The sequence below is a fragment of the Sinohyriopsis cumingii genome, chromosome 4 (genome assembly GCF_028554795.1).
Source record: "Sinohyriopsis cumingii isolate HCF-2022 chromosome 4, ASM2855479v2, whole genome shotgun sequence".
Classification (NCBI taxonomy): Eukaryota; Metazoa; Mollusca; class Bivalvia; order Unionida; family Unionidae; genus Sinohyriopsis; species Sinohyriopsis cumingii.
Genome location: NC_142964.1, coordinates 119053560 through 119076684, shown reverse-complemented (window position 1 = coordinate 119076684; position 23125 = coordinate 119053560). Strand labels below are relative to the sequence as shown.

The 23125-nt window shown below is 36.2% G+C and overlaps 1 protein-coding gene across 1 annotated transcript in view; it reads right to left on the bottom strand.

Annotated features, from left to right (window-relative positions):
* Nucleotides 1-8715: 8715 nt before the first annotated feature.
* Nucleotides 8716-23125, bottom strand: part of LOC149801985 (hillarin-like) — a 31367-nt gene continuing 16957 nt past the window's right edge. Inside the window, exons 5-9 of the mRNA XM_089956876.1 lie at nt 18646-18854; nt 15378-16279; nt 14504-14671; nt 13230-13415; nt 8716-12879 (exon numbers count right to left, since the gene is read on the bottom strand). Of these exons, the coding sequence (XP_089813002.1) occupies nt 12769-12879; nt 13230-13415; nt 14504-14671; nt 15378-16279; nt 18646-18854 (1576 nt within the window). The 3' untranslated portion in view covers nt 8716-12768. The remainder of the gene's footprint in view (nt 12880-13229; nt 13416-14503; nt 14672-15377; nt 16280-18645; nt 18855-23125) is intronic.

Sequence of the window (23125 nt, the reverse complement as noted above, 5' to 3'; positions counted from 1 at the left end):
TATTTTCAAAATAATATCCTCAGGATGAAACAAAACCCGATCAGCGAGATGTGGAATATGGCCAACCTATTTTAGCTCGCTTGGTAGTATACCTATCGATTGCGATTGGGTAACCCTATCCACGTGCTGTTTTTTTTACAAAATCGAATGCAAAAAGAGGTACATACGTAGAAGTTATCTTATTAGCAGCCATATCGATCGCACCTGTAACTGTGCCTCCGGAATTTTTAAAATAAGCGGCATCTGCAGTAGTAATTGTAATAGCTATTGCTGCACCTATCTCAGCGTCCACTTATTCTTTACTTGTAAGTATTCGTTATTTTATTCGAGCCCATGTTTAACAAACGTATCACCGGATTTTGCTAATCGTGATGCAATATTCCTTGCTCTCATAACGTCGACGTAATTTGTATTTGTTAAATTTGATATTGCTGATGGAATTACCGTAGCTGTTATCTTGTTCGATGACATGTATGGATTTCTCACCATAGTGTCGCCAGATTTTATCACAAATTTGTCCTTGACAAACTTTACATTTGTTATAAAATCGTTACTTGCCAAATTTGTGTTATCGAGCTGAGTATTAAATATTAATTTTCCACCCATATCTAAATTTCCTGCCTTTATCCCACCAGATAGTGGCAACTTGTTATTATTAACCACACTAAGCTGTGCAAAACGTACGACTTATGAGTTATTTATGTTAGCCGGGGGTATTCTGTTTGAAAATTTACGATTTTTTGTCGACGCAAGTTGATATTTCCGGTCATCTTTCCACCTTACAATGATAACTTGCTATTGTTGACCGCACTAACTTGGTGCAAAGCTTACAGTCTGTAAATTATCTGCATTGATTGACGGATATACTGTTTCAAGGTCTAGCACCTGACATAATTAAGTTACCTGTCAATGTATCTATAAATTGTTTATTTAGATAGTGTGTTAAATTTGCGCCAGCCGTGGTGATTGTAATTACTTTTCCTTCTGTTGAGCTGTCAAATAACGTACCAAATTTTGTGCAATATTACCACGTGAATTTTTTTTTATGAATACCTGGTATGGAATGAGCATAATCAGCTTCGGCACGGAGTGCTTAATCAAACGTCAACATAACCACGACCTACCGGACTGCCATTATCTGACAGTAGGACGAACTGGATCGAGCAAAACTAATCTTCTCAGTATCTATTACTATACGACATGTTCAATTACGATCGCATTTATATTTACACGATCAATCCACAGCAACATAAATACGATTGCTTAGCGATCACAATGAAAAACTGAAAAATGAACTTGGCGCAGGCATGATACTTTCATCATAAAACAACCTGAAGATTTAATTCTTGTCGACAAACTTAAAATGATTGTCTTTGATGACATTCCGCTAAGCAATGCAGAGATGGATAAGATACAATCTTATTTTTCATTATCGCGCAACAGAAAATGTAATGCAGTCTACTTGGTAAAGTTTTTTTAACGTACATCAATTTGTCAGGCAAAATACAGGTTGTTTTATACCATTCGCCGGACTAGACAATATTGAGGTACAAAATATAACCCGAGAACAGTGAGGTGGTTTACTAAAATATAAATTTACTGAGCTTTATGATAACGCTACTGGTATTGGCAGACACAACTTTTTTTGTTTGATAAAATAGCAAGAGTTTGAAATCGTATGTTCCGATGTGGAATATACAGGTTTCTGGACTGTGAAAATTAATCAAACAGATACTTATAAAAATGTATGGGAAACGAATAGAAGTTCTAAAATAATTGTTGCAACAAGGGCCGCGTACATGAAAAAACTCGAACAGGAACGAAGAGGACAACAGCAAACTGTATAAGAAAATGCTAGACTTTTTAAACTAGTGACCGAAGGTGTACCTGGCAAGCAACCAGATATTTCTGCGGCATCGCCGGAAGATCCTAAAAGGTTATCCAAGAAAGGACTGCGAAGTATTCTTGAAGAATGACAAAAGACAGTTATTGAAAAAATAGGAAACACTAGTGCGCAGCAAGAAGCGCTAAAAAAAATTATATATCTGAATCAATACAGCGTCAGGAAGTATTATCATGGGAAACAAAAGGCATTTACCGACATCGTTATCACAAAAATGTCATAACTGCATCAAATTAGGTTTTATAGAAAAGCTGCAATGTCAACAGACTATTACAGCACTTTTTTGAAAGGTTATTTATCTAGAGAACAATATGACGTTTGTCAAGTTTTATTGATAAGCTGAAAAATATTCAAATTATTAGATTACAAGCTGAAAAATATATCGACAAAGCAGAAACCAAAGAAAAATTTTAAAATTCGTACAATAAAATGCGCGCTAGACTTTTTGCTGGCGTTATGTTTTATACCGCTGACAAATATAGACCCAGAAAATTTCCATACGAATGGACATTTTATCGGCTAGTTGAGGACACTGATAAAAGGCGTGATAAATGTATTACCGAGGAAAAACCTGAAAAGAAAACAGCTTGTGGTCTTGGAATTAAAATCTTTATCTCCAGGCTAAAATAGTTGGCCTGTTGATGGTATTAATAGATCAAATGAAGTCGGACATACGAGTAAACAAATCGACAACGAAATTGTTGAAATTTGAGATAATCTCATATCAAACTGTTATCTAACATCCGACGAATATTATATATTACACAACGATCTTACCATCGCAATTTGATTCGCGGCGAATTAACTGACAACAGTTCAAGTTTATCTATCAGATAAAATAAGAATGTTATCAACTGCATAGCTGCGTGATTCATCACATACTATGGCGGACACTGCAAACTTTTCTGTTATTTACAATCCACCAATCGAGCTGGACTCAGTAACGCAATATGAAATATGTTTATTTTCTGCTACTGCTTGGCACGCTATGGCAAATATCAGAACAAACGTGAATGACGATTTTACATTTCAATCGATCAAGGCAGATTCGACTTGGATATCTGTCAAATTCCGCAAGGCCCTTGTAACGCTACAGATCTAAATAAAACATTAAAGTTATTGATTACAACTAAAGTTGAATCCGCATCAGACAATTTTGAGCTTATTCCAAACTATAGCACACTAGTTGCCAGAATTACTTTGAGAAACAATTTTCTTGTTGATTTCAGTACCGTCAATAGCATCGGGCCTTTGTTAGGTTTTGCTCGATAACGTTACGGTTCTGAATCGCAAAGTGCTTCAATTTCATAAGAGGGTGAGTCTCCAGTGGATATAACAAAAATAAATTCGAATTTAGTGAACTGATCAATTGCCAATGGATCATATTCAGCAAGGACAAACTATTGATTCTTTTAGCCCAGATGTACCACCTAGATTGCTAATGCAAGTAAATCCAAGACAGATAATCCACTATCCTGTTAGTGTTGAAAATTAAATATCTTCTATCACGATGAAACTGAATGATCACTCTAGCCGAGCAGCTAAATCTCAATAAAGAAATTGTAGCATATTACCTGCACTTGAAGTCAGTTAACTAATCACAGCTATGCTGACCGGGTTAAATTTTATCAGGCAGTTTTGTATATAAAAAAATGAAACAGCGAAAAATTTATCACAGATATATCGTAGGAGATTTCTTTGGAAATATATTCTTTAAAATAATTGAGAATGTACCTGGAGTTGCAAATACAATAGCACCTATCACGTTTAACGCATCAACAGCTTTTGCAACAGGAACCTCTTCTGCGGCAGATGCAGCTGTTAGACAGAACATTGTTGATACAATTAAGGGCGGACCACCCAGTAGACCTATCGCAAGCGATAGGGATATAAAAAAAGTAATTTCCAAAATATTACCAAGATCAGTAACTACTGCGTCGTTGATAAAAACTGATAGCCCGCCAGGCGAATAAATGATCAGAAAATTGTTAACTAAAACACCACCTCGTAGACACTGGAGATGGAGATGTTTCTTCAAACGAGTTTATTTATCACGGTAAAATTCCAGATACAAATAATGCTGGTGATAATTAAGTTTTTTGTTAGATATTTTCTTAAATGCTGGTGAGATTGGAATCACTGCACCAGCCGCAGATGCAGCTGAAGCTGTTGTATGAATCTCGTCGGCTGCCGTGTGTAATATTCTTGGAATCACTCGACCTGGAACCGCAGATGATTGAACTGCAATGTTACTAATCGTACACAAAATAATAAAGAGGGCTTAGTCTTACAACGAAGGTTAAGTTAAACGAAGAAAAGTTACAAAAAAGCTCAAATCAAATAACAATGATGCTTCCACTTAGCACAATATTCGGATTTTGCAGAGACTGCAATAAGGTATTTCTTGGTATCAAACATACACTTATACTTGACTGAGCTAATCAAAACGATTCTCAGATGAGAACTGCCGCCGCTAATGCTGGTGCTGCTGCTGGTCCTTTTGATGCTGCTAATAATTTTCAGTTTATTATTTCACGATTGACCTTGTGGATGCCACGTGTCGTTCCGTCGATTGATAATTCCATATAACCTGAGACGATGTTAACAGTATTAACAAAAAGTGCATTTTATGCAGAACAAAGTTTATCAAACTGCAATACCAGATTCGATCAATAATTCTTTGCGGATAACAACAGCACCAAGCGAGCAGTTACCAAGTCATGTATTCATTATGTTTCAAAGACAGGACAGATGTGAAGGTCAGCTTCAAAACATTTGTATATTTGATAGTCCCGATGTTAGTCGAATATTTGTCAGAATAAATTCCAAGCAGTATCCAGAATGAGTGATCGAATGTAATTTGCAGCATTAGCTGACATAGACCTATCTCGATATTTCATGTAACTGAATGCTATGAAATAGTATCAGGATACTGACAGTGGATCTCACATTTCATTCTAAGAGTTTTGAACAGTTTATCCAATATTTAATTTTTGCCGTCAGTAAACATAGCAAACATGCTATTGGATCAAAGTGTGATGTTGAAGTTATATGGACACTTGGACAGAATCCAGGAGCTTTTGCGTATGATACATACGCGCTAATTGCTTGATATATTCTACCAAAGGAAGAATGAATGTACAGGTCTAATTACCTCGTAAGAGAGAGCGGTATAACTTTATGAGACAAGCGCTGGAATGTATTGATGTTCTAGCAAGATAATGACTACCAAGTACTAGGTCCTCTGCACTTGAAATACATAGCAAAGCGAGCGGAATGTATTGATCCACTACTAAGCGGGGGTATGAGTGCGGTACAATTTTATAAGAAAAAAATACAAAAATTAAAATACATTATACATTATACATTAAGCGAATTTATCGCCGGGACAAGTTAAAAAATTAACACAAGCTATTATTAAGCGTCAGTATGTTTCGTTAAAGATTGATTTCACAACACCGAGTGCTGGCGTTCAGCCAGCAAATCTGATTCTAACACAGCAGCAACTCAATAAAATGCGACTGCAGAAATCTTTTATTTTAAGTTTATCAGCAACTCAAGTTACTGCAATGTCCAGATCGCAAGCGATCCGGGGAGGATTTTTGGAACCTGTACTGACAACTATTGGAACAGAAGATACAAACGAAACCATGGAAACAACTAGAAAAATAGACTAATGCGGAAACGTATCTGTGCTACCTCTGGCAAGAAAAAGACCATGATTCTCAAACGTGATTCACCAATACCTGGAGGAATGTCAAAATGTATGATGTTAATTTAGTCGAAGATTAAATTATAACAAAAATGTAAAGTTGTTGTTGTTGTTGTAGGGTTTAACGCCATTTTTCAGCACACGATTGGCTATACATGGCGGTCAGTATTAATGGTGGAGGAAGAACCCAGGAAAACCCCGGAAAGAACCACCGACCCACGAGAAGCTACTGGCAAGCTTTCTCACATATCCACATTAGTCGAATCAGAGACTCGAACCCACGCAGACAGAGGTGAGATGGCAGTGATCCGTAACGAAGAGCGCTTTAGACCACTCGGCCACTCGGGGCCCCCAAAATGTAAAGCAAATTGTGTGAATGTAAAGCTGACTACGATCTCTGTATAGAGCAAAATAAAAAAGTAACCTATTGTCAGTGTTGTAATCAACGAGCTGTGATCGGATCCAACTTAGATAAGTTAATTTTTAAATTACCGAAACCTAGTAAAGGATGGACACTGACTTTCCACTTGTATATAGGGTCTTGGAATCCGCTCGATAGACAACTTGATGAAAATGACAATCCGTTAAAAGGTGAAGAACCGTATAACCAGGTCGATGAAATTGCAATGGGTCATTACATATGTTACCGTGACAACGAAAACGATGAATCGTTCCGACCGTATAATGCTTGATGAGCTATAATATGAAACCAAAAGGAATTAAAGAGCAAATTTTTGACAGTAAACAAGTACAAAAAGTATCATTGGAGCGAAATATAAACTCAGGCCTGTAAAAAATGTACGTTATGACAACGGAGTGCAGAGCGGTCTCGCACATGAACTTCACAAGCCTAAGAAAGTTCATCGCGGAAGGGTTGTTGTAAATTTAGTTGATAGCATATGGGAAATAGGTCTAGCTGATATGTCGAATATAGCTAAGTACAATGTCAACAAAAATATCCGATGAATGTACTTGATATTTTTAGTAAATACGTGATTAGTGGGCCTGTGTCAGATTAAACAGAAAAACTGTTACTAACGCGTTGAATGAGATCATAATCAACACGGAAAGAAAGCTTAATAAAGTATGGACCGATCACGGAACGGAGTTTTTAATAAGCAATTCGAGCAGTTTCTGGAAAATAACACCACCAAATACATTAGCGGAAATTAATAGAAAAGTGTCAAAGTAAAGGTGACTTAATCGTACGCTAAATGAAAAGATGTACAAGCAACTCACAGCTAACAATTACTATTAGGCATGTTGATGATCTGTCAAAGATTGTATCGGATTACAATGACATTAAACATAAAACACTTGGAATGTAGCCCAACGAAATAGTTATTAATCCAGTACTGGCGAACTAGAATATGTACCGAAGACACATATTTAAAATCGATGATAGAGTTAGAATTTCACTAGTGAAATTTTTTTAAAAAGGATTCACTTCCAATGGGTCCTTAGGAAGTATTCGGTGTGGTTAATATTTTAACGACAATAACTGTTACGTATAAGCTGAAAAATTCAGCGGGAGAAGAAATTATTGGAAGTTTCTGCGAACAGGTACTACAAAAATCATATCAGGATATATTCATCAGCGAGTGATAGCAAGAAAATGTAAGAGAAGTTTGGTTACATGGAGAGGTTACGGAGACAGTTTTACTAGCTGGATACCAGCTAGTGAAATAAAAGTTATTTAATCGCGTGATGCATAGCACCCAACGATCCAATCGAATCACAGTAAATCTTTTCGTATTTCAAAAAAGCAGAAACTTACATTTCACTGGCGAGAATAATGGAGACAGTAAAATTAAACTATTTAATCACTTTAGCGAGGTTATATTTAACACTGTAACGCGGTTTTGCTGCGATATACACTTATTCATCTTGATGTACTATACCTGACTCATCTGCAAATTTATCCGCGTTAACAGGGAACAATTACGTTTATAGATCAAGTTTAGAGTGCCAGTACGACAAGTGTAAACAACTCTGATTCTTCGAATCCTGATGCGCTGCAGTATTTAGATTTCTAGAAATCCAATGATGTTTTACATGATTGTTAATATTGGAATTCGAAGAATTCTGATGCGCTGCAGTATTTTGATGCTGATGCTCTGTATAACGATCGATGTCACAGTAAAACCCAGATAGTCATTTCGCGAACAAGAAATTTGTTTGAGGCATCTTATACATAACACCTTTCTCGAAATTACTGTAATAAAATGCCGTACAAAATAACAAGAATCGGTAGAGCTAAAATCATAAATATGAACTTCTTATTCGACGCTGTCAGGCTGTTTATAAGTAATCAAAAAAAAATTATTTGAATTTTATCGTTGAATACGATCCTTACTCGGCGTTTGATGTGTTGCTGACAGATTCTGAGGTATCAGAAATTGAGAAATATATTTTTAAAAATATTTGTTTGATACGATAGAGACACAATCATGAAATGGGATCACTGCTGTTTGGAAGAGGCTGTAAGAAATATATTCCACGGCGATGTTATCTTCGTAGCTCGCTTTGAAGTAGAACGAGAAAGAAAAGAAAAATTTGATCTTCCTCAGCAGCATACAAATCGATCATATACATCGACATGGAAAGAGCCTAGCCTTACACGACAAGGAAAACTTAAATAAATATGTGTGAATTTCTGCTTTACAAATAGCGACGTCGTGAACATTTTAAAAAGCAAGTGATTTGCATTGAAAGATAATTTTATGTCCTGTTCGTTTTGACGTGGCAGATTTTGTAATGCCATCTGCGATACCTTGTATTGATGCTGCACAAATGTTAAAATATTTTGATGCTGCATATATTAATGAAAATGTTGTTTCTTCAGCTGTGACGGAGTTAGTTGCTATAATAAGTTTAGTAGGCTGCTTAAAATTAATCTTACCTCCCTTACCTCGTCGTACGTTTTCTTTCTGTGAAACAATGACAAGAGTCTGAAGTTGGTTATGGGTCTTAATTCCGTTTCTGTGATCAACAACTAAGCCATTAGGTATCAAATCATGAAACACTTCGTAGATAAATCTATGAAATCTGTAACAAACTTTATTAGTATCAGTGCATAGGATTACAATTTGCAGATATCCAAAGATATAAATAATTCTGGTAATTTTCTTTGCTGTTAATGTCTGATAATTTCTATGTCGTTGGCCTCGTACAGATCATAAACTGGATGAAGTTGAAACTAGTCTTGGAATGACACGTTGGCGATGTTGTTGACCGTAAATCTCCAATTTACCTGATAGACTCGTATCCCCGTTGGAATGTCATCACAAAACAACGAATAAATAAAGTCCTTGATGAACATCTCTGTATATTTATCAACGTTCTCCGATTTCACTTTTATCCTATAGCCAGCTCGAGTTCTAATCCAAAACGATGCTTTAGGTTTAAGATTAATCACCACTCCAAGCTTATTTGCAGCATAACAGTTGTATACTAAGCATAATTCTATTCATCTTATAATAATAGCAATTTTGTTTCTTTAATTGAAAGTTTCGTATCGTACTATTAGATAAATGTAAAATAGTAGATATAGTAATGTTGACATTTGCCGATATCACAAAGAGAAGTTTATTCTAGACAGAAAGATATAAACCTAGAAATGTCGCAACTGCATTTGCCGGGTTGGATAACAGCTGGATATTTGATCATAAGCGTTTGCTAGCAAATTTCTGCCAAACATTAAATCCGAGCTTTCCACGCAATAGGGTCTAAAGATTATAGTTCAGTTTCTCATTCAGTTTTCTAAGCTAAATCTCTCTCTAAGGTCCCAACAGCAAGCTCAGGATAGGATCATAGATCAGACGCCGACGTCAGAGCAGTTTGCTACTAAGCAACGTAGTAAGGAACTTGTCGATCCTTATACTACATCTAGATCTCGTCGAATTTTAACTGGAACCGATATAATGTCGTTGTCATATGAAATATTTCGGGAAATATGGACGAAAATCAAAGTTTACACAGCATCAGGATCGGGCGAGAAATTTGATAAAATAATAGAAATACTAGCTCACACTATGAAATATAATTCAATGAGAGATGGTTAGTATGCTGGGAAGAAAAATTAATAAAACCTCGAAATGTTATATTAATGTCAGGAACGGTTTTGACGATAGCAAATGTTTCCAATGTGCACTATTATCAGCTTTTATTTTCTGCACGAGATCATCCTTATCGAGTATCAAATTATACTGACCATGTTAACTTTTTAAAGCTTTAGTGGGATTGTGTTTCCTGTTTCTGAAATGTAAATTCCGAAATTTGAAAAGCAAAACAAACTCCTTTTATCAGGATGTATTAAAGTATTTGGTGTCGATGATGAACAAAATATATATTCCAGATATATCAACGATTGAGCATCACAACAACATTACAGTTGTTGTTTTAAGAAATTGATTACGCGCGGATCAAGAAATTTAACGGGCTAGTCGGAGGTCAGTATAACAAGGATACGAAAAAGAAATATTTCCGTTTCAAGTTCTTGTATGCATGCCGATCTCGACAGGTTATCGATAGACATCTCAAATATTGCTCTAAAGTACAGCGATTATCTATGCCTGGAGAAGATGAAAAATTATTATAATTTACAAATTACACAAGATGAAAGTGTCTTTTATAATACATTCAGATTTCGATTCTATTTTGGTTCCAGCGCTAGGAGTAAAATATAACCCTGATAAATCTTCGACACGAAAACTCCAACAACATATTCCTTGCGGAGTAGCGTATAAAGTCGTCTTTGCTGGTAATAGATCTTCATCAAAATCAAAAAATTTCATAGAGGTAAAGATCATGCTGTATGGTTGTTAAAAAATCTGATCAAAGATATTGATGTCATCATGATGTTACTCGACAAAAAAGAAATGAAACAACTAGCAGTAAAACAAAAAGCTGAATATACTTCAGTAGAAATATGTCATATTTGTGAACAAGCGAGTTTGCCTCAAGATCGTGTAAAAGATCACTGTCACATTAATGGAAAGTATCGGGGTTTAGCACATGATACATGTAATTTAAACGATACCGCACCGGATTTCGTCCCTGTTGTCTTTATCAGTTTCAGACGATATGATTCTCATATCATCGTTGAAGCGTTCGGCAATAAAGATATAATAAACGGTCTGAAAATTAAAAGCAACGATATTATAAAGTGAATCTCAAATAACACTGAAAATTACATGTCAGTGACACTAGGCAAGATACAATTTGTTGATAGTCTGCAGTTTATGGCAGCATCGCTAGACGAGCTTGTACAAGGCTGGGGTAAGTTTGATAATTTGACTGAACATTTTGGCAGCAAGCCGGACTTGCTGAGCTTGTTAACAAGGAAAGTAATTTTTCCTTTTGAGTATCTGAACGATTGGAGCAGATGTAATGAAACGTGTTTACCTGATGACAATAAGTTTTATTCTCGATCTTGATGGTGTTATTAATGATGATTATGCCTATGCTTCATCAATATGGGACCCGTTTGGCTGCAAAAACTTCAGTGTCATGATTTGTATCTTATCACAGATGTGTTGATGCTCCCAGATATTTTTGAAAGCGCTGATAACTACGGACTCGACCCAGCTTGGTACTATACGGCACCGGACTAAGTTGGGATGCATTACTGAAACTAGAACTATTAACATACCCAGATATGTTATGTTTCATCGAGCGGGGATTCCGACGCAGAATAAGCGTATAACAAAACAAAATTGCTAATAATAAATATCTACCCGACTATGATAGTACAGCGCCACCTGGACGCCAACAACATTATGATGTTCCATGTCAAAGTATATGCCAGTCGGTTGGTTTAGGCGAATCAATGAAAAGCAGTTTTTAAAAAATGAAATTGATAAAATCGTGACAGCTGGATGTGAGAATCCTGATGTCAGTTATTTTGTTGAAGTCGATCTTGTATATCCTGTTGAGCTTCATGATGCGCATAATGATTATCCAATTTGTCCAGAATCAATGCTGATTTATTACAGTTTTATCTGATGATCAGAGAAATTATTCGCAGGGTAAATCTATTTCAAACGATTCTGTTGTTTATAAACTAGTTCCTAATCTGCTTGACAAACGGAGATACATTTTACACTATAAAAATCTTAAGCAAGCACTTGATCACAAACTTGTTCTAAGAAAAGTTCATCGTGTTCTAAAAATGAATCAGTGGCCTGATGCAGAGCTGCTATTTACAGATACTGATTCGCTTATGTACAAGATACAATCTGATGATATTTACAATGAATTTTACGATAAGCGAGAAATGTTTGATCTATCAGATCATCCAAAAAACAGCGGATTTCAGTGTAATAAAACAAGAAAACACCACGGATTTCAGTGTAATAAAACAAGAAAACACCACGGATTTCAGTGCAATAAAACAAGAAAACACCAGGTACGTTTAAAAATGAGGCAATACTTACTCTATCATTTAGTTTATCGGATTGCTTAGTAAAATGTACTGTCTAGAACTAGCTGATAATAAAGTTACAAAAGAGCAAACGACATCCCAAACAACTTAGTCTGTAAGATAATAGGATTTGATAATTATAAAGCTGCGTTATACGGATTTTCTGGTTATGTTGAGATAATGGTAATAAGGTCAAATTGACATAAGATTAAGGCTAATTTTATCTTAAAATCTGGTCTCTGTAATTTTGATGATAAAATATAAGGCTCTGATGGGATCAATACATTTGCGTTAGGATATAAAACGTTTGATAGTGTTGATTTTAGTAAGGTGAATTTCTTTAGATTGGTTATTATACTAAAACGCTAGCGATTCGTGCAAAGCACTCTAATTTTGTGTGATAAAAATATAATAAAATCCGTAGTAGTTGTCTGTAAGATGCGTTTTTCAGGAAACACTATTTTGTATGACAACGATGATGATTCAATGATAGGTCCTCGACATGTCATCAATAATGCAACCAATGTTGTTGCCTAAACAAAGCTGTTTTCTTATTTTGTTTAGACTAACATGGGGGGTCAGGTAGTGATAATCATGCTGTCATCCTAATACAAAATAGGGTTTTGGTTAAGAAACCCCCTTATAGTCAACTACTCACATATGTTTATGCAAATAAGGTATTTGAGAAAGTTCAAAACACTCTCTACAACAATTAACGCGTGAATTATTCTACAAAACTTCATCGGAACTAAGAAAGACATCAGATTCGTAGTCAGTGTCTTTTGGCAAATAGCTCCCGTATGTATCCACTGCTTCTTTTGCGGCCACTGCACTCTGTACCTGTAAAACGGAGTTAAGGATTGAGTAACAATGCAGCGACAGGAAAAGTTTTATTTTTATTTCGCTTATCTCAGATATGATCTATCATTTATATATCTGTGCCTTTTGTGTGACTACATATATGAGTTGTATGCACGTGTGGGTAAGTAAAACCTATTCTTAATAAAAGTTAATTAATTAATTTAACGCAAAAGTTATAAAATATATCTCAGCAAATGAGTAAGGCCTAAAATAATACAAACATATATATATATATATATATATATATATATATATATATATATATATATATATATATATATATATATATATATATATATATATATATATATATATATATATATATATACCCAGTCGCAGAATGTCCCTGCGCCATGGTTTATCATTCGAGCACTCTCTACCGTGTGATCTTTCGTTAGGACCAAAGCGGCCTTGCACATATTTTTTCTCAGCGTCTTGATTTTGAAACTTGAAATGCGACTGGTCACAGATTCATTCCCAGACTTCTGAAGTAGTTTTCGGACATATTCCCAATCCTTAAAAAGATAATATGCAAATGATGGTGACAGAAATAGTTTCGTACTATACATTCTCACTGTTGTGGAGAACGTTAGTGTCATGGTTGTATTTGTCTGGAATTGAACTTGGTTTCCGCCCGCAGTAATGAATATAGATAAAGGGACACCAAAATGGACGCGTCAGATATTTTACTTCTGAACTGTGAATTTTTCGTTGGCCCTCCGATTTTTTTTTTTGATTTTTTTTTTTTTGTCTTATTGAATTTTTGTTTTTGGCACATGCAATTATTTGCAAGTAATTTTCCATGTTATCGGAAGTTTTAATTTGTCAGTGGAAACTTTACCGTTGTCACTGTTAACTTTCGCACGTGTGGTGTAATGATGGGTTCAACTTTTTTCTTTACTGGTAAGATTTATTCTATTTGAGTACAATTCGTAGTTGATAACTGTTTTATGTCAGGTGTTACGCTTCATTTAAAGTTTGCAAACACTTTCATTTGTTGTATGTATTACTTTGACCATCTATGGTTGTGTAATATATACTGTGAGACTGTAAATTTAAGCTTGTCGTATATTATCTTATATTTGAACTCTACAAATTGTAACGCGTAATACGCTGCCGTACATTCATTAACGACAACTGTATGAGCTTCGTTTCTTTTTCCTTCTTACGTAACATCATGTTCATATTGTGAACGTTCATTTGTCGCTAGTAAAATTTTTTCGTTCGTCACGTTTTAAATAGTTTGTAGGAGAGTAACTTTTATCTTTTCTATCGTCATAAATTATTATTATTATTATTATTATTATTATTATTATTATTATTATTATTCCTTCTTCTATTTAAATTATCTTTTATTTTATGCTTTTTTATATTTCTAGCTTTGATTAAACTCATTTGGCAAAGGAATGAAATGTATTTTGTTCTTTTTGTGAGTGCCTTAGTAAATACACTAACCAAAAGGGAAGGCAAATGGAATAAACCTGTTTGAACTGCTACAGTGCTAAATGACTCTAATTTCCAAATAGAAATTAATACTGTATCTTACTATTTCGTGATATCTTAGGTAACGGTTAAACTAAATTATATATTCTTCCATGCTGACCTTTACTCTCGCTTCCCATTCTCCAAGAAGCACAAAAGTGGCCATCATGACATCATTTACAACATTCCCTGGGTTCCGTACGCCTCTGATTTTAATTATTTCCGTCTGTTCCATTCGCAACACTTCCTGAGTCGAAGTCTTCAAGGCGCTTATATGTTTTTTTATTTCCTGTTCATAAAACATAAATAGACATGAGAAAGAGAGAGAGAGAGGTCGTAAAAGTAAGGTAATGTCCACTCTAGAACTCCTATACCATCGTATTGTCTCATGTTCTGGTCAACATAAATAATTACAATTATTCTAAATTTCTTAAGCGGACTCTCTCTCTCTCTCTCTCTCTCTCTCCCTACCTACCTACCCACCCACCCACCCACCTACTTATATACATATCTATAAATTTATCTGTCCTCCTATCTCTATCTATCGGTACGTCTCTTTTTCATCTCTCTGTCTCTATAGAATAAAGGCATATTGTCCTAATTCTTGCTAAACTGCCTTATGAAGATCCTAGAATACGGATTTAGTTTGTATCCGGATTTTTTTCCACTGACCTAATTAAGAGATCATATGTGCAGAATAAATAACATTTTATTTAAAAACTGATTAGAAAAATTATTTTTCTTTTCAATAATTATTAATACAAAATTAGTCATTAGCTGAAGATTTATGCGGAAAAGCCTTATGAAAGGGAAAATAAAATCTTATACTGTTTTATATTTATATCTCAATATTTCCATTTTATCCATGACATTTTTATTTCAAGAAAAGAATATTTTCAATGTACGTTGGATCTTACTATCAGGGAAAAGCAGGTATTACCTCTGAAACAGTTGATTCTTGAATACAATGTATGAATTACAAGCTCATATGGTACCTTGAATGCATTTTCTTCTTTGTCGTTGGACAAAAGATAGTTACAGGCGTTTCCAAAATCATCTGAGGTGAACTCATGTTCACCATCTTTTGTATTAATCTGCAACGCGTATTCACCACCTTTTGGTACTGCTACCTTAATTCTGACCTCATTCTCAAATATTTTCTTGTCAATATATGTTTGGAGTTCGGTGCAGGAATATTCTATATGATGAAGTCTTGCCTCAACCGTCACCTGTCTGAGTAAGTGGAACGAAACGACGGTCTCCTGCTGACGTCTAACATCCACTTTTGCACAGGTGTGAGATACTGCCTTCAGTCCTGCTCTTTCTGTATCTATGCAAGGTCCAAAGCCTATAGCTGGGTTAAGTGGCAGAGGCTTGCAGTTTTCTTTTACCTCCGTGCATGTCATTTTAAACTGACAAAGTGGCTGATGTGTCGATCCTATTCCGCCTCCAAGTATCACAAGTTTGTATACTCCGGTCTCCGCGAATCGGATTTGAAAATGCCAACAGTCGGATTCTCTCATTACCAAGATATATCGCGTTAGCTGTAAATCCTTGGATATTTTCTTCCCAGATTCTTTGTGGTTGAAATAGAGCTTGTAAGTAAAGTAAGTGTCTTTCTTTCCTTGAACTATGACATCACACTCTCCGCCACTACTTGTCAAACTTCCGCAAAAACCACTCTTAATATTGATTTCTTGTCTGTGGTATTCTTGGTCGCAAAAAGGTATCTCGGCAAATTTTTCAAATGTCCAGGGCTCTGGAATAAGTTGCCACTTCTCGTCGTCGGGATAAGCGAAATGGACGAATTCAACTGGATTTGTCAAAAAATAATACTCATCCAGCTGTGTAATCTGGAATCCCGCAGACGCGACTTCTTCTTTTCGAACAGCTTTCCCTGCAACGAAGAAAAATGAAGAAAAAAAACAGCTGACTAAACTTTACATCCTAATCTAATTATCAAAACTATTTGAATAACCTTATGAGCCCAGTCAATGATCAGATACATTGAGTGGAAAATCTATAAATATACATATTTTGAAGAAAGACCAATCTTACCATGGAAATGGGAATGTCAACACTTTGCCATTATAAGACAATTATTATTGAAGCTGTCGAAGTACAGATTGTAGATTTATGGAATGTTTTCCCTATTCCGCCCAAGTGGAATGGGATTTTTCTATTAATCTTAACAAATGGCCCAGAATTCATTGCCAGAAACAAGGCGTCCCATTTATAGGAATTTAATGGAAGCGTTATGTCCTACCCAAGATAAATATGTATGGGTGGCTAATATTTGCCCATTTTCGGATCCGTAAAAAATTTCCATTCAGAGATAGTGCATATTCATAATCAGCACTGTACCAAACACAAAATAATTTTTTGAGATTTGAACCTCTTTTGAAAGACTATACGATGGAACATAGAGGACTATAATCTATTAATACATATAATAATAATAATAATAATAATAATAATAATAATAATAATAATAATAATAAAAATACTAATAATAAAAATAATAATGATAATAATGTTGATAATGACTTTATTTTAAGAAGCTCATTTGGTCAACTGACAATCTTCCATGCGACCATCTACAATGACATTTGTGCACACACACACACACACACACACACACACACACACACACACACACACATATATATATATATATATATATATATATATATATATATATATATATATATATATATATATATATAGAGAGAGAGAGAGAGAGAGAGAGAGAGAGAGAGAGAGAGAGAGAGAGAGAGAGAGAGAGAGAGATAATATGATAATATGTGTGGGGGTTGGGTGGGGGTGTTTTCTAAAAGTCAGTAAGCAGTTTATATCCTTAGAATACAAAGCGAAATTTAAATTATTGCGAATTAAATATCAAGCAGTCTAAAACGTTATATTACCATTCAAAATTAATAAAGTAATGAATAAATTACTAATTAAATTTAAATGGTGTTCCAAATAATACCAAACGCTGAATGTGTGGATGTGCCTATAGTCACGAATGTGGTATGTGCCAATTACCTGCGGTGTAATGATGTATAAAACGTCTTCCTTTTAATCAATAGGATTCATTACAATTCCAAATTAATGTTTCTGTCTAAGAATATTACTGAGGAGTACTTTGTATTTCCAGTGAATAAAACGTTTAATAAATAATTCATCCAAATCAAATACTGAACATAAGAATACAGATGATTCTGCTTCAAGATCTTACAGCAAGAATGAGTAAGTGCTAGATAAGCAATATTATTAAGCCCTCTTCGTGACATAGCTGACAATAAGTATTTTCTGGAAATACTATGAAGTACTGGACTTTTCCATTATATAACATTCCAGCTTGTTTACAGGATATTATATGTTACTAACATTAAAATAAAGAACATGGTAAATAAAATGTACTTGACTCAGACCAAGATAATGATCCTAATATTTAACCCACACTCATAAAAAAAATATTAACTATGTATGATTTAATTACCCAAGATTAACGTTTCTGGAGAGGTAGAAATTAACTTTAGTCAAGTCCAAATACAATTATAAATAACATCGTGGATAAATAAACGAATAAATACTAAGTTATAGTTATGTACACAAAGTAAATTCGATACTCTTTCAACTTTGAACAAATGTTAATAGTTTTCATTGATTTACAGATTAATATTCACTGTCACAGTAATCTACTTGCAGCAGAGTTCATCTGCTATTAGTCTCTTATTGTATTTCCAACAGGATATATGTGACGTGTTAAACATTTACTTACATGTGTTTCTTTTTTTTTTCAAAAGTGCTAAGAACTCCACATTTAATTTTTTCTTGTATCTGGAATGTATCAGTTGTTATATATTTCTCGACATATATTCGAGGATCGAACTTCAAAATAAGGGAGTTTTGGTGGGGTCACTGAAAAATGTCAAAAGTATGACATAAATAACGACTTCATAGAGTTGCCGCGTTGACTGTCAAATAACAGAAGATGTGCTTGAAAAATGAGAAAATAAACGAGTCTCTCAATTATCTTAGCTAATTCTCTTCAGCTGTTCCCCATGTCCTTGAATTCCGTACCGCAGGACAACATCAAATTTACGGAATGTATGTATGTATGTATGTATGTATGTATGTATGTATGTATGTATGCATATCTCAATGAATACAACAGCAGACACATGCTGGGACACACCATTTAACTTTCGATGCCTTGAAGCCTCTACGTTGTCTTCCCTACCATTGGAGATAACAAACCTGTATCCTCCACAAGGATTAGATTTCCTTTACAAGCTCCTGTCACTGCGGAGAATGACCAGAGTGGAAAGACAAGCCGCCATCCACCAGCTACGTACACAGAGTTCCAGCTGTTCCTCATCGTCTTTAACTCTGTTTTCTCCATTCCTACCTCATACATAACGCTTTTGGCGAAACCTGTTACAGTCTCACATGGTATTCTTGCTTCCCTATGACAGATAAAGATATCTTGAAAAATAATGTTATTTTTATTCTTGTTCTGTGTGTTGTATGCACTGCTACAGCATGTATGTATATATGTATGTATGTATGTATGTATGTATGTATGTATGTATGTATGTATGTATGTATGTATGCCACACAAATAAAAACACTTTCTTTGTTTCGCAAATCGTGAAGGTCATATGCTATGTTGTTATGTTGTCCATAAGCTGGTGAAAACCAAAATATCAAGGGGAAACACCGATCACGAATGGCAAACAGACCAGCTTTTGTCTCGCCCCCACACATGGGAGGAATGACGATATTGTTTATTCCGAAATCATGCAATGTAGACGTGAGTAAGCAAAGATAGTTTTATGATATCAGAAATAAGTGTACTTGAGCCAATCCGTCATGAATAAATTACTTGCCAGTTGGCATTGTTACAAAGTAATCGAAACCGTGATCGAATTTTGCGTAAAGTTTTGTTAGCCTAAATGTCATTTTACATAACACAAACTATTGTATGCCGCTTGATGGATTCCGCAAAATTTTAACCTGTCATCTGAGAAGATAAACCGAAAGCAACTGTAGAAAGAAATTGAATCCACAGGTTGTTGTCTCTGTACCAGTGTGAACTCGCGGACGATTCCGTTGAAACTTTTGTTGAATGCACCAAGCAATTTCCAAATCTGCGCAGGAAAGCTCAAATATGATGTCCACTGACGAAACCTGCAGTTGTACCTGCAGTTGGAAATGCCAGTGCTGGATCGTCCTTTACGAGCAGGTAACAATGGATCTGCGAACTGCCATAGAACCAATTTGGAAATTTCTTTTTTTTCAAGTTGATAAACAAATCAATGTTCTGGAAAACCATAAAAATAATCTGCGAAATTTAATCCTCATTGAGCTTACAGAAACTTCTAGGTCTATTATTGGTCTGGCGGTCAATTCAAGTAAGATATTCTAAGATAGATTTGTTGCCGTACATAGCAAAAATCTAAGCTAAAGTTGAAGAAAAGAACATTTATGTTGACGCGCCCGTGTTGGATATTTAAAAGCAGCTCTCATAAAATAAGATTAAAACAAGGTAAAGGAGTAACATGAAGATGCTGTATACGGATACGGACTAGTTAGTGATGCTCATAAACACCACTGACGCCTACATGAACCTTGGAAATATTCGACACCAGCGAGTATCCGAAGGACTATCCACTGTTAGTAACGTCATCAAGAAAGTTGTAGGAAATTTAAAGACATGTGTGTGGGAAGCCCGTCGACTAATTCGTCAGATAGCCACCCAAAATGTAATCGATTATGTTTATGTCCTGTGGAGTTGGAAGCTCCAAGAACATTAAACAAGAAAAAGGAGTCCCACTTGTAGTCGTACAAAGGATTTCCAACACAACATGTACATAGCAGGCATCATTCGTTCGCGGAAACATCGAATGGGTATGTACCGTTACACCAATACAAATACAATACTCCAATACAAATTTGTCCCCATTCGGCACCAAACGATTGATTTTTCCCGACGCAGTCACCACTTACGCTTGCGTACGCTGATAACGTTTGGTGTCGGTAATTGTGTATGCAAGGAATGACTTTCATTTCTTCCTGCACTAATGCTCTACTACATCAACTTCATCCACTTGCTGCTCATACGGGGTCAGTAACACGACGTTGTCCGCATTGCAGTGACGACTGGATATCTCTCTCATTGCAGGTTAATAAATCTGCCACAACGCTTGTTTGGATAGCCACAACCGTGCGACCCATAGGGTGTGACTGTAAAATATCGACACCAGTTTTGAGTCCAAGTTTGCTTTATATAAGCTTTGTCTACATGTTCAATCACGGTTGCCATACCTTCTTTGATGATCAGTCTGGTGATTCATACTCCGACAGCTGGTCCCACGATCGCGATCAAGTCATGGATGAGGTCAAAGACGGTAGCAATTCTGAACACCGATATATTTTGATGTTGTGTACGCCAGACAATGTTTGTAACTTACAGCATCAATGCTGTTTACAAGCTCTTCTCCGGGCTTCGGTCGGTCATTTGAATCAAGTAGTAGATCCAGACGAGGTTCCGGCCCGCACAAATTGTATTCAGGTATGCACAAATATAATTACTCCACGGTATTATTTTGGAACACATGTGCGATCACGGCATTTTCTGGTGGACCTGGAAGGTCCAACGAAAGTAAACTTCTTGTTTCACCCTGGAAACAAGCAACAAGCTCCAAGTATGATTACGGCTCGAGTATTACGTGTTTGAACTCAAGTTGGATTTGGTATGGTGATTTATATACAGCAACTGGTATTCAACATATCATATTCGTGTTGGAGAAAAGATTTCTCCATGCTGGAATAGAACCGTCGAAGTACTGGTCGGAGTTTCATAACTGCGTTCGCGTACAGATACGAAAAAGCCCAAGTGTTGCTAAACCAGATAATGCGATAGTTAGTGAGGGATCGTCTTTACATGATTGCGACATCGGAATACGATCAGCCTTGTTAGTATGCAGTCAGGGATCTCGATGACATTCTTGAGTCGCCGGCCATCCAGTCGTTTCTTCGTCTGATGAATTCATCATCTCTGACGACCTTGACCCGGGTGCTAATAATCTACTATGATATGAAGCTTCACCAGCAAGATAATCATGCAAGAACATTTCCTAAACGCGGCACAGAAACACACAGTGCCAATGTAATCCTGGACAACTTTGACATGTTGACGATATCTCGTGCGGATTAGGCGCACGGCTTGAAAACGTTCATTGGACCTGGTGTGCCGTCAACCACTTGTGATTTGAGTCTCGGGAATATGTATACGCGGATAACCCGGGACCCGAATAGTTTTATCAAGATTGACGTGACCGTGACCTCAGGGGATATATCGAGTTGGTTTTGACAAATGAATTAAGACCAGGAGATGTAAATAACGACAAAAACAGTGAAAACTGTCAGCGATATCACGAGGACAAATGCCACAAAGATGCCAGGATCGACTGAAACTTCTCGACAGTCACAAACGTTTTCATGAACATATCAACGATGTGTTTCAGTTGCGCAAATCCGAATAGATACATGTAGCAGCAAACACTGGGCAAACGTTTTATCCGCTGATGAAGGAAATCGTGAGCGCAACCGACGCGATCATAACAGGAGGAAAATAACCTTGTCCGATTGTAACAATTGACTAAGCCGTCTAACTCTTTTTTTTTAGAGCAGATGGAATGATTCCAAGAAGTTATAGACTCAACCAGAGGAAACATCAAGGGCATTCGAATTGGTGTGGTCATGGAGAATTACTTGCGGAGTGGCCACAGATGTCACCTCCCGAGTACGCGTCATTGATGCAAAAATCGCCAAAACAATTACTTAATGAGAAAGGTCGCAGTATATTTTGGAAAGTCCCTTGCGTACCGCAGTTATGAGACCCATTGACTGGAACGTTCTCATGGAGCGTGTACCAGACGAGTCATATTATTGAACCATGGACCACGTATGGCCCAAATGGGTAATCAGGGAGCTTACTGGATAATCACGAATCGACAGTCTCACATGCAAACTCCATCAACGCACGATGACTTCAATTGAAGGTGGAGACTTTAACGAAGGTGCCTTAAAACGAGAAAACGGCGTGAATCATCCACCTCTTTGAACATAAGTGAAATACTAGTGAAATTACCCAACGCCTACTCCTGTTTGATGCAGCTCTCACGTGTGTCGATAGCGGTGGAATCAAACGGCAGACACAAATGCATACTATCCGGCAGAAGCACTTCGCTAATGCTGGAATTATGAACATGAACACGAGTCCACCTGAACTTGAAACCCTTTACACAATTCCAAACACGTTGAAAAAACAACTTTAAAAAGTTTACAAACTGAAACCATCACCTGTGGGAGATTTATTGTTGTTGTTGTTTTTAAAGGATATAACGTCATTTTTAGCAAATGACAGGCTATATATGGCGGCCATTATTAATCGTGGAGGGAGGACCAGGGGAAACCCCGGAAAGAACCACCTACCCATGAGAAGCTACTGGCAAGCTTTATCACATACCCACAATGGCCGTGCCTGAGACTAGAATCCACGCAGAGGTGAGATTTCAATTATCCGTAACGGTGAACGCTTTAGACCACTCGGCGACTCGGGGCCCCACCTGTGGGAGAAGGTCTTGTTGAACTGTCTTTCAGCACGCATGACCAGCAACAGGTCAGTGAACTTGTGGATCCACTGGAAACGCCTATCATGTAAATTGACGCC